The sequence below is a fragment of the Schistocerca gregaria genome, chromosome 3, assembly GCF_023897955.1.
Source record: "Schistocerca gregaria isolate iqSchGreg1 chromosome 3, iqSchGreg1.2, whole genome shotgun sequence".
NCBI classification, from domain to species: Eukaryota; Metazoa; Arthropoda; class Insecta; order Orthoptera; family Acrididae; genus Schistocerca; species Schistocerca gregaria.
Genome location: NC_064922.1, coordinates 581,339,969 through 581,353,843, shown reverse-complemented (window position 1 = coordinate 581,353,843; position 13,875 = coordinate 581,339,969). Strand labels below are relative to the sequence as shown.

General features: G+C 39.7%; 1 protein-coding gene across 1 annotated transcript in view; it reads right to left on the bottom strand.

Annotated features, from left to right (window-relative positions):
• The window catches only part of LOC126354568 (uncharacterized), a 1,114,027-nt gene that overhangs the window by 345,043 nt on the left and 755,109 nt on the right, over positions 1–13,875 (bottom strand). The window contains exon 15 of the mRNA XM_050004313.1: positions 10,587–11,439. Coding sequence (XP_049860270.1) covers positions 10,587–11,439 — 853 coding nt within the window. The remainder of the gene's footprint in view (positions 1–10,586; positions 11,440–13,875) is intronic.

Below are 13,875 nucleotides of genomic sequence, written 5' to 3'. Positions count from 1 at the left end.
CATTTCCAGGAGTGTATAAACACAGTCAAAAGAATTTTTTTGCGGATGGATGTGTTTTGAACTTTAACGCCTGACGAGAGGACTGATGTCGATATTCAACGTTGTTTTTTCTCTTCTGGGTCCTAATTATGAAGCCACGACTTGTCCCCGTCACAATATTCAAAAGGAAGTCGTCGCCTTCGTCATGGCAGAGCTGCAAAAGTTGGTGATTCGCCAGTCATTCAGAATCAAATCTTCGTCAGATTTGTGAAGTTTATCGTCTGTGGCAGTGATCGGACGTCCGCTGCTTGTTTCATCAACAATTATGGCTTTTCCGTGAAATTTTACCACCCATCGATTTGCAGAAGAGCTATCTAGATCATCGTTAGCATACACAGCCTTTAAAAAACCACGACTCTTTCTAGGAGTCACTTTTTCCGCAGGTAAAAATTCGATAACAATATGCTCCTTAACTCGCGTTGACATAGCATAACAATACATCTCTGTACTTACGCCACTCCTACATCAAATACACTGGATGAATGCAACGTATTCAAAATGCGCATGCGTACACAGGGGAAGTTTTCCACGTGCCACCTGACCCGTTTCTCGAGGTCATTTAGGTCACGTTTTACAAGCACGTGTGCATTACTTATCAACCTACCCTCTTACAATACTAGCGCAGGCGCAAGTATTTCAGAGCACACCGTCCAGCAGACATTACTGAAGATGGTACTCCTCACAGACGATCCCTACGTCTTTCCATGTTAACAAAATGACATCCGGTTACGTCTGCAGTGGACACGGGATTGGACCGTGTGTGGGTCAATGGAAGCATGTCGCCGGATCAGATGAATCACGTTTCGTACTACACTAGGTCGATGGCTTTGTCCGGTTCGTACTACACTAGGTCGATGGCTTTGTCCGGATACGCCATCTTCGAAGCGAACGTCTGTTCGAAACATGCATCACGCCCCGGACGCAGCCTGGTGCGGCAATATTATGCCGTAGAGTAGGGCTGTTGGCATAATGTCGGTTATTCCCAAAGGAAACATCGATATATATATATCGCCGATATCTTCTTCTCCGATATATCGATATCAAAATGACAACATAGAGCCACGATATTTTTATTTTATATTATAATTTTTATCAATTTTCGGCAATTATTTGAAATTTTAGTAGAACGTAGTTTTTCTTTCACTCTGTGAAGGAGTATTTTTTGAGCTTTCATCACGTCCAATCTCTCTCTCTCTCTCAAGTATAGCTGGCACAAAAGTAGTTGTCCGATCGCTCTTTCTTTTTTTTTGGGGGGGGGGGGGGGGAGAGGGGGGAGCGGTGAAAGAAACAGCAAGATTTCCGATGTGAAGAAATTGCATGCAAGTTGCGATGAAAAAACAATTTTAACGCAACTACTCTTTGCTATTTCTTCACATCAGCATTCTTCAAAAACAATTACTGAAAATAATGAACAAAAATCTAAATGATAAGACATGCCTGTGTGTGGGTGGACACGTATAAGGTGGAAAAGCTAAGTAATCGGCGCTACCAACAGAAATTGTAACATCTTCACTATGCAATTTTCCTAGATCAGCGTGAAAAAAAAATGTTTATTTTGACACGTGGCCAATTACAAATTACGAAAATGAGATGTGAGAGGTTAACTAGAGTGAAATTTTGCATGAAAATGCACCATGTGTACAGTTGTCAATTAAAAACATAATAATTGACCAAAAAAGTATTGCACAAAGTCCAATAATTAACTTACAAATTTTCAAATTAAGTGTTTTTCTTTCAAATCTAGCTCCAAGGGAGATGGGCAGGCTGCTAGCTTGTTGATGCACAGAATATCTAACAACAACTCAATACTTAAATATACAACTCTAAAACCGGTAGTATATTTACAATATGCAGCAGATATTTTTATAGGCAGATAAGTCTATATATTTTTCCTCGCTATATCGATATTTCTTCCTTCGATATACTGACATCTTTTACTGATATATCGAGGCTCGGTAACGACAGTTATTTAAATAACGAGATACTGGATTCTCGGCATTTCTAAAAATATTAGCAGTCCTACTGCGGTTGACATTCACCTGGGCACAGGGATGGCATCTTCCAGCAGGTCGTCCCGAGACAAGAATCGTGCCACGCAGAATCACTTCCTGTACCGGGTTCTAAATGTGAACTACGACACACTCAAGCAGGCGGTGAAAGTTTTGGTTCATCTGTGTATATCTGACGTGTCTTGTTACGTGGGGATCATGAGAGGTGGCGCAGTGCTTAAGGCATTGGATACTCGTTCGGGAGGGCGGAGGTTCAAATCGCCTCTAGCTAACCACATTAGCATTTTCCATAAATCCTCAAAATCACTTACCGAAAATGCCGGGGTGATTCCTTTGGAACAGACACGCCCTGTTCCCTGTTCCAGAGTGAGTTTGTTCTCAGTTTGTAGTGATGTAGTCGTTAACGCGACGTTAAACGTTAATCTTCCTTCATTCCTTTCGAATGTGAGCACTCAAAATTTAGAGAGTAATGCTCTCCGTGGCGTGCAACCATTAGTTAAAAAGACTGTGGAGCACACACTATTTTCATTACCGCATATGACGTTTCCATTTGCTGGGACAAGAACGTATAATTTTATAAAAAGCCATTCCGAAACACTTTTATTGCGTTATTGCTGTGCCTATGTTCTTAAGAAGAACGTTCATCGTCATGCTCAAGAACAGACAATGCAATATCGTATTTATCCGCCGATATCGGACAGCTAATTTCAATTAATGGTCCTCCGCTGTATGGGAATTACATAATGTGTTTAGCAGTACAGGTTGTGACGCGGGAACGAGGCCATATGGAAGTTTGGGTCTGCACGTAATTGTTCAAAAGTATGGCGCCCTCGGGCTCGGCGATGCTTAATGCAGCAAGCTGTCTACACATACGAAAAAAGGCCACAGTTCTGAAGTTCATCTGAGGTGTAAGGTACGTTAATGGTGTGCATTAGTCAACACAGTTCTGCCCAACGGCACCGAGGACGTGTCCACACGATGACAAGCTCGTCAAACCTGTCTTTTATCCATATTTCACCCCTTCTTTGGACGCCTTTGCGATGTTCATAATCGCGACGCCCAGTGTCGAAATCACGCGGTTTTCTTATAGGACACAACGCCACTCAGAATCGACAAAAATCTTCGACACTGCTGACAATCCCCCCGGAAGTTTCAACTCTTCCATAAGGACATATGGGGGCTGTATCCACACTAAACGTGACTGCGTCCCTTTGTAACGCAGCGCGACCGCGCTTTTTGCTCTTGTGTACAGTGTAGAACGACTAGAGGCCGTCCAAAGCCATTAGACGAAATCTGAACTTAAACCGAAGCAGCAAAGGTTGTTTATGCTTTTTCAGCGCACCTGTTTCGCATCTTCTTGTGGCGTCACGTCAAATAAAATTTTAGTAGTTTTGTCACTTGCTGTCCAAATCTATCCTAGCTGAGTTCACTGTAGAACAACGTCGGTCCTCTCATAACATAAAACACGAAAACTGGGCCGTTTGCTCCTTCCCTGCACAGAGCTTTGGTTGAAGATCCATTCAGTATCAGATGACACTCAAATATGTGGTATCTTACACAGTAGGATCAATCACTTTTTCTTGGAAATGTTAGATGGCGTGGCACATGCTTTTTGCTGGCAAAAACAACAGGAAAGCAGCAGCACCTTATATGTTACAGTCTTCTTTGAGCTGCGTTTACATGTCTGTTGGTTTACACATAACATCATTAGACCGAGCCCTCAGATAACACGTCAAGGCTGTCTGTACTGTGCAGCCAGGTCACAGGATTGACACCTCAAACGTAGAGCACAGCCATATGGAAACGTCAACACCAAATTACAACAAAATAACAGTAACTTCACTCTCATTCTCTTGTTTGAATCATGGGCATGCTTCCTGCCATTAAAAAATCTTCAGGATGAAACAACTTCCATTCTGTAAATTCTAGTTTAACAAAAATAGAAAGAAAGAAAGAAAGAAAGAAACGTCCTATTAACATATAGGTAGGCCTAATTGGAAATGGAGCACTAGCTCACTTGGGAACTGAGTAAGGTAAATTGAAATTGATTAAAATTCACGTCTAGCCAACATATCCATCTTCGTGAACTATTAAGACAGTTGCTTTGGTTAGACACGACCGATTTCTTCTGTACTACTGTCATGGCTGCCAGATTTTACCACTGTAGCAGGTGTTATGGCTATCCAATGTTATTTAAGTTAGAAGAGTCACGGATGCTATGAAAAGAAAGGAAACTTTATTAGTTAGCAATGTTAATGTAACGCACAGTTTCAGTGCTAGGAAGGCACAATGTACATGACGCCAGACCACTAAGAAGTGAAGTAAACATAATAGTCTCTCCACACAGAGGCAAAAGTGGTTCGTACAGAGCCACGGTCACTGCCAGACAGTAGTATGTCTGTATGCAATAGCTACAGCAGCAGCCAGAAACTGAGGCAAACGTGCAAATGTTAAGACTGCCGCATTTCACAATCATTTCAATTGAGATTGGAATTTCTACAGAAATTAGGAAAACAGTAAGTAGTGTTATGGGAAAGCAACACTGCTAGGGAAACTCGTCCCGAAACGCCTGTAAAATCAGTATATAAGGAACCAGTGCACGAGACCAAGTCAGTCACAGTCGAAGTAGGAACTGAGAAGCAAAAGAAGCAGTACTACAGCTAAGTCTCACTACAGAGTGACGCTTTGATACTGCTGTAGTAAAGGCTACGGAGACACAGTACACATTCAAGAGAAGGCAACCGAGCTTCCGATGGGTATCCAGGAACAGTTATCGTCTCGAGATTTCTGCTTGAGCTGTGTCTCTAGTAGTAATAATGAGTAATAATGTTTTCTGTGTGTCAGAATATACAGAGGAAAAAGGGCTGTCTTACATTTGTCTCCTAGTGTGAATTAATGTTTCCAACTGGGTGGATAGCAATAAGTGATAACTAACATTTTCCATGTGTCAGAAAATAGATAGGAACGAATGCTGTCTCACACGTATCTCCTATTGTGGTTAGAGTATTTGATTGTGTATTGTCGGACTAAGCAGAGAACTCATAACTGATAGTGAAAGGTATACTGGGAGTTGCTGGAATGGACTAACACACTGTCATTATGTGAGAGTCCGAGTGAGAGTTGATCTATTCCGAAATAAAAGTCTTCTGAAGTCATATCCTTAATTGTTTGCACCCTTCCTACAAGGCAAACAACTTCTCTCCATTTCGAAACCACCTACACTATGCATCCTTTGTTATGTCAAGTTAACATTTATTGACTGAAAATTGTTTCTTGTAACTGAAATTCTTTAATTTTATAAAATAATGAATAAATATGAAATACATGTATTTATTTTAATCACACTTCTAAGTCTATGTCACAATGTCCTCAAAGTTTTTACTGTATTTCACGGAAAGAAAATATTGTTCTAAACAGTGCAGAATTTGACATGTAATTTACCAATTTAGCTGCAATTACTGTGTGGCATTCTATGTACATATGACCACTAACTTGCAGTCTGCAACTACCAAACTGTGTCCTAAAAACAGCTGAAACACCCAGTTGCTGAGGAACATTCTGTTCAAAACAGTGTGCTCAACTTCAATGCCTGCTTCACAGCCAGGGCACACAGGTTTTCACTATCAACATTACAACCAGTGGGAACTCTCCCTGTAACACATCCTTCATTCCTGTAAACACCATCCCCAACCTTGGCTAGTCCCCATCCTGCACAAGACTCTACACTCTTCCCTGCTCCCACTCCAGCCTCACGCATGTCTCAAACAATCCACCCCAGCCCCAAAACTCACCTGCAGTCCTCCCCCCCCTCCCCCTCCCCCTCTTGCAACTGTCATCACAGCTCTCCTGGTGCTGCACACAACAGCCCACCACCCACCGCCCTGCATCTGCCATTTTTACACTCTCCCACAGACAGCACTACATCATCATCCCCCACCTCTATCCTGCCATCCCTCCCCCATTCCTCACTGCGTTCAGTGATGTGTCTGTTCTTCTTGTTATCCTCCTCCTAAATTTTACTACTCATCCCAGCTGAGATATCTTCCCACTACTGTGGGGCTACAGTAGCGGAGATGAAGGATTTTGTCTGGGCCGTAAACATGGCTGTCTGGCACTTAGTGCCACCTCTTACGCGGTGAGTAGCAATCTACCCTCATTTATATTGCTGAAATTCTTTCCTGTTTTTTTCCCAACGTTTGGTGAATAAAATAACTGACACTGTGATGGATGACTCTCAATCAAAGATTCTCAAGATTGCAACAATCACAAACATTGTGTGGCAGCACTATTTCATGTCTAAAATGTCATTTGTACATAATTTAAGTGCCAGAAGAATTGGTGCCACATGCTAACCTAGCACAGGAAAGTGTAACCTTTTCCCAGCAGTTTCCACATACGTTCAAGATTGATCTCAGACAATTTTTAACAAATCGCCTCAGGTTAAGAAGCAATGAAGGCTGTGCAGTAGACTTAGAGAGCAAACTCTGAGAAGGCCAAAATAGTAGCATCAGTTGGCAAAGGATGCTAAGAGGTTTTTGGGATTCATATGATATTTTCAAAATATTTTGAAAGAGAAAAGGTGTGAGGCATCTCCAGTATAGATTTGAGATGCATATATTTCATAATTCTGTCTCGCTAAAGAAAACACACTTTTTACAACAAGACACAGTACGCACTTCTTACACCTCCTTAATGCATTAATACTTGAGACAGCATTTCATCACTTTATGTCAGCTTAAGGCTTAATTCTTACATCATTCATTGTTTTGTTTGTGTGTGTAACTAGATCATGGACTTTTTCCCATTTTATAACACTACCATACAATGAGTACAGGAAGCTTTACTTACACTACTACTATGCTCCTGTGATTGTATATAAATATTCTGTTCAGAAGTGACATGCTGATTATAACTGGAAGGTACACAATCTGAACAGAACAATGCTCTACTACAGATGGTTGTAATGGAAATTTTATCAGATTGAAAGACACATTATGTAGGCAGGCATAGAACGTTTTGAAGCTCAATTTGTTTACAGTGGGTCACATGAGATGTGACAGCAGTTAGCTGCTAGGTGAGTAAAAAACTCGCCATTAATTGTGGTATCCACACTTTTGGTGGCTATGCTTTAACAATACGTGAGCCGCTGGCAGCTTTTTGTGGCAACATCACACACTGTAGGACGCTAACAATTACCAACTGCCAGTGTCACATATTCCATCTATGGTTCTTCATTAACTCTCCACAGACAGGAGCATGACCTGCTAGAGTTCATAAAACAGTTCATTCATAAATACAGAATAAATTTATATGTTCTAGCTCAATCACATGACCTGGTTTACGGAATTTACATGTACAAAGGAGGAAAAGATACAGACATCAGTGACCAAACCCTTACAAATCAAACCTTCTGGACTGGAATTCTGAAACCTAACAAGAAGGGGTGCCTGCTGGAAATAGCGTCTCAAAAACTTTGGAAAGGATAAATAATATACTGCCACAGGAAGCTATGATAATTGAAGAGATATTTAAAAAGGCTTTATAATTTCTAGCATTTACAGATGTAATGTTGTGGAAAGCGACAATAAGAACAAAGAGAAAAAATTAAACTGCAGTCGACTATTTAATACAATACGAGAGGTGTTGAACAAGTAATGTAACACTTTTTTTCTAATTTTGGTTCAAAACAATAATTTCATTTGTGACCTCCTTAAGCGTTCATTTCATTCTTCCAGTAATTACGGGAGATAACAACACTATACTAGTCTTCCAAATGGCATCTGCATCTGAGGTACATTCCAAGGAAAGAGCAGTTATTTAATTTATTTTGGCAGAAAACACACCACCATGAATATTCAGATGCATTTACAGAATGTCAATGGACACTGGACAGAGGCATAGTACGTTGCTAGATGAAGATATCTGTCATCAGCGCAACAAGGAGACACAAATTCTGACCTGCTACATGAAGATTAGCTGCACACTGTTGTGATGCCTGCAGTATTTGGACACACTTCTAACAAGTGGAGAGTAGGATGGGCCTCACCAACGGGTTTCTCCACCCCCCCCCCCCCTCCACTGATACCAGTTCAACCTGACTTAAAACTGCTTAAAATAACCAGTTTCCGAAATGATTGATTTTCCTTTTCTTATCCCTACTAATTCCTGTAATATACATAGCAATCTAACAAAGATTAAAAAATTTGCCTCCTTAAGTTTCAAAATACACAGAATCATAATATTAAATTAAATAGGCAAATAAAACAAAAAATTGCCATAAAGACCACCAGTACTCTTTTTTTAAACCTGGCTAAAAAATCACACTGTAATCGAGAATCATACTGCTATTTCAGCATTATGAATAGTCGGTCCTAAAGGGTGACAACTGAGGCTGAAGAGCTGTTTTCAAGAGCTACAAGCAGACAAACGTATATTATCCTGGTACAGGCACAGGCAGCTACTTTCTATTTTTATTGCAAACTACAAATTAATTGTTAAGTTCCAAGTTGTCTCATTATATGATGTTACTATTCTGTTGTGCCTCCTTCCATTGTTAATCTTTTAAAGCCAATGGGGCATTCTCGATCTCTGATGCTGAACTTCCTGAACACTACCAGATTATGGACGGTCAACTCTGTAATACAATTGATGTCTGACAATGAAAACAAGAAACTACCATACAGACCAGGTGGAGTAATTCTTGCCCACTGCAGGCACACACACACACCATCTGACATGACACATAGTAATAGGTACCTTATTATTTCAGTAATGCTGTATCAATTCTTATGTTGTGTTGGCTGCTCTTGTTTATCAGCATTATTATTAAAATGGAACTGATCACTTCTCCAATTTTCTAAAATACTCGTATTGGGTTTTTCCCATCCCTAGTATACATTTGAAATCTGAATCAAGCACCAACCTTTCTCTTTTCACACAAATAGACAATTTCCAAAGGGAAGAACAGAGTGTGTGTGTGTGTGTGTGTGTGTGTGTGTGTGTGAGAGAGAGAGAGAGAGAGAGAGAGAGAGAGAGAGAGAGAGAGAGAGAGAGAGGGGGGGGGGGGGGGGGGGGGGCTGGAGAAAAGCGACAGTCAGGAGATGAAATTCTTGTAGGCGATCTAACATCCCAAGAGAGAAGGGGCAGGGGGAGAGGGATGTTAGAGGACCAGAAGTCTTTGATTCAGTGTTCAGCTTATGGTAATGTAACATGCCATGTAAAACTCACCGACGGCACTAGAAGTAATTAACACCATCACTGTAACTTACCTGGAAGGATCTTTGGATGGAACTATAAGGTAAGCAAAATAGTGAACTACAAAACTGAGCTTCTGGCAGAACATTGCACTCATAGTGTACACTAATACTAGCATCAAGGAACATGATAGTAAGCAATATAAACGTAACCAAATAGTACAACACTTCACATACACTTATCACAGTCACTTACACATCAGCTACACAAACACCAAGTTTAAAAAAGAAAATACCAGATGCATTCAAAGTGAAAAGTGATTTCCACTTCCCTGGCTGAATGTTCTTATGTAGCTTCTGTCTACATGCAGTTAGCTGGAACTGGATGATGTATCCAAAAAATCTTTGTCTTGTATCCAAGTTCCAAGTCTGAACTTCCTAATAAATATCTAGAACATCAAAATCTTCACAATTACGTATGGATTAACCCACCCCATTTCTGTGGCTTGTCTGAGCTTCTGTTCTGCTGCACATGCAAGTACACTACAAAACAGAAACTCAGTAGCACTGACATCCTACACAGACCTTACTCACTAATTAGCACACATTCACACCTAAAGTGCTTGAGTAAACACACATAATTAGAATGCAACAAATATATTTGTCATTCTGTACAGTAAACACCAAAATACGAAGACAGCAAATGAAGAATTTTATTGCAATTCTTTTATTTAGTGAACATATGAAATTAATGAATAAACAATTTCTGTCATTTGAGTTCTATGGAATGTTCACAGTGGGACAAAGTACTACATATTTAACAAACCGTGTTACAATTTACACTCTACCAGACTCACAACTTTTAACAAAAACATTTTACACTGACAGTTCTCCTAGATAACATTTTTATAAACAACTATCGTAATGTTAATTTTGTCTCCTCTTTTAATTTTTGAGGTTAATTGGCAGTGTACTCCCCATCTTTATATACAAAGACAAAAATACTTAAAAATCTACATTTCTTTGCTGATAGGGAGGGGCTAAAGGCACATTAAGAAAGCAAAAGTACACAAACATCATTATTTTTTAAATGAAATAAAGAAAAAAAAGGCTGAAATGTGGAAAACACTTAACACACACAAGTCTATTGCAAGAAGATAGTAAAAGCCTGCAAAGTACACGGGGAAACAAAGTGCTCCGACATAAAGCTCATATATTAGTATGCACAATTATGTCTTACTTAAAGACTTGAAGTGGGCTATTAATACATTTGTATTTACAAAACCTGGTATTTCACAAAGCTGCAGAGCTGGAATCATGCTGCTAGCAATAACAGTTTTCCTACCTGTTCTGCCTGATGATAGCAATTTGGCGCCGACGTGCAACAGCCTCATTCCGTATGATACGCTTCACTTCACGGCCTCCAGATGATGATGTCTCTCCATCCGATGTCTGAGAAGTATTTAAGTCTAGGGACAAACGATGTTCACTGTGTAAGTGCTTGTGCACCCTGTTCACCTCTGTGGTGACCTGCTTTCTATTCACATTATTTGTGTTTATTTGCTTCATCGCATTAGATCTGCTATTCTCTTCAACAGTTGTGCTGGAGACTAATTTCTGGTTTAAATACTGTTGATCCACAATAGCTTTTTGGCTGTTCTCTTTCTTCTGAGAATCACTAATCTGCTCACATGTGAAAACTTGGTTCTCTTTTTCCTGTGACAGGTTCTTGATATTTTTAATCTTTTCTCCAGTGTTTGGCCTACTTGCTTGCTGTCTCTGTTGTCGTGCCTGGGCCTCTACATCATGGAGGATACTAATTAGATCCATACCTCTCTTACAACTGGTAACTGTGGGTCTTTCATAATCCGAATCTGACGCTGCCCCACTATCCTCTGATGAAGAAGAGCTCTCGTCAACCCATTCCTTAGGATTTGGCTTTAGTATCGATTTTGGATAATCTCCAGTCATAGAGAGATTCTCTGTGCTAGAAAAGGATGGTCGTTCTTCAGTGCTTGTATCTTTCTTTAAAACACTCTTCAGATGTCTGGAACTATCTGGTTCTGGTGTTTTAACTATTCTGCCACTGACAGATGAGCTTTTCAAGATCCCCTTCACTTCATTTTCAGACTCTTGTTCAGTTACTTCTTCACTGGATACAGCCTCTGCCTTTTGTGAATCAGAATGCTTCAAAATTCCTGAAAGGAGAATACACGCAAGTTATAAAATACATTATTTGGCCGAACACAATAAAGAAATAGCATGAAAGATAAGGCTGAAACAGTACAATTTTAGTTACATCATGTGTCCCAAATGTTCCAAAGCATTACTAAACATGATGTTTAGATATTACACAAGGATATTAAACACGGGTAGCCAGAATATATTTTACAATTCATGGCTTTAGGAAAGGTAAATGCACCAGAGGGACAATTCTGATATATATTGCACTTGATAATGGAAATGTCTTTGTAGGATTTTTGACCCAGCAAATACGTTCATTCGTGTAAAATGATCCAAGAATGATCACAAAGCTAGCTAGCTAGCTAGTTCATTAGTTACTTGTTGGTATGTAAGCTATTGTGAAAGACATGTAATATGCTAGGTATGTAAGGACGACGAGAGAACAATAAGAAAGGGAGACCAGGAGTAAGAGACTGACGCCACCTTTCTCTCCAGCTGTTCAATCCATACACTGATGAAACAATGACAGAAATAAAAGACAGGCTCAGCAGTGGGATTAAGAATCATCATAAAAGAGTATCAACAATTAGTTTTGCTGTGACACTGCCATCTTCAGAGAAAATGAGGAAGAAATACAGGACATAATGACATAATAAGTTAAATGAACAGTGTTATGAGCAAGAAATATGGACCAACTGTAAATCAAAGACAGACCAAAGTGGCGAGATGAAGCAGAAATGAGATTAATGATAAAATTAACAACAGAATTAGGAATAATGAAGAAAAAGTGAAAAAATTGTGCTACCACGGAAGCAACATAACATACAATGAATGAACTGATCCAAGTAGAGCAGCACAGGCAAAGGGAGCATTTTTGGTCAGAAAAAAGTCCACTAGTATCACACATTGGCTTTAATTTGAGGAAAGAATTTCCAAGGATGTATGTGTGGAGCACAACACTGTATAATGAATGCACTGTGAGAATACTGGAACACAAGAGAATCGAAATGTTTGAAATGAAGTGCTATAGAAGGATGCTGAAAATTATGTATACTGGTGAAATAAGAAATGAGGTGGTTCTATGCAGAATCAGTGAAGAAAGGAACACATGGGGAAAAGCTGACAAAAAGGAGGAAAAGGATGATAGGACATGTGTTATGTCATCAAAGAATAACTTCCATGATGCTAGAGCAAGCTGTAGAAGGCAGAGCTGTAGGGGAAGACCGCAACTGGAATATATCCAAGAATAACAATGGGTGTAGGTACACTCCGAGATGAAGAGGTTGGCACGGGAAAGGGCGTCCATGGGCAAGCTGCATCAAATCAGCCAGATGATGATGATGATGATGATGATGATGATGATGATGATAACTATTGTTCTATCACAATGAGTCACCGCAGTGCTGACAGTTCATTCTCTTACAGACACAAATGTCCAGATCCATAGAAGGAATGTCAATGTTAAGCAAAAACTAATCATTGTCCTAGTAAAGGGTCACCAAAGTGTAACATAAGCTACTTAACCAATAGCCAGAAATTTTTGTAAACTGCTCATATTTCAGTCTATCTAGAAAGGCCAACTACAGGGCCCTGTCAAGAGGTGATATGACCATATTTTCATAATCAGGTCTCTGGCCAGAATCAGTTGAGCACAAAACCAACACAATTCAATTTGGTTGGATGCAAACAATCCACTATCAATACATGCAGTTCTGAAATATGGTATTATCGAGTAAGGACTCATCAGGGCATTATTTAAGATTCAGATGTCCATGTTTGGACATAGTAGGTGCCAGATGGTCTGCGTGTGTTATTCCTTGTTCAAGTTCAGATCACAAATTTTGCCTATTGAAAATAGGCAGAACTGTTTAAGGAGTGTTCCATACTTGGAGCAAACCCATTTTAACAGTTTGCAATTGGGCCTTTTCTGCCTCACTAAAATAATGATCTTGTCCATTACATGATATGAGTTTAAAAAAGTTGGGTAGATTTACTGGACTAGCTCACTCATAACCTCAATTTGAACACAAACTAGCACTTGACAGCAACTGCAAAGAAGACTAGCATTTAGCAACCCCATTGGACACAATGTAAATAGGTATAATATGCTCACAGCAGGCAAAAATGGGGAAGAAAACCCGCCTTGTTCTTTACAAAGGAAAAATAGAGGCATTTGAAATTTTGGATAACCATTAAAAACCTAAATTGGGATGGCTGGACTGGTATTTGAATTTTTATCCTCCAAATTCAAGTCTTAGTATGATAACCACAGCACCATCTTGTTTGTTACGATCAACTACAGAATTGGGTCAACAGCACTTCAATTTGCTAAGAAACCTATCAAGAACTATTTGTTATGCCTCTTGAGACATGACATCAAAAATCCACTTTCACTGCACCCAGCTTGAAGTATATATATATGTATATTAAAAGCAAAGATTCCATGACTT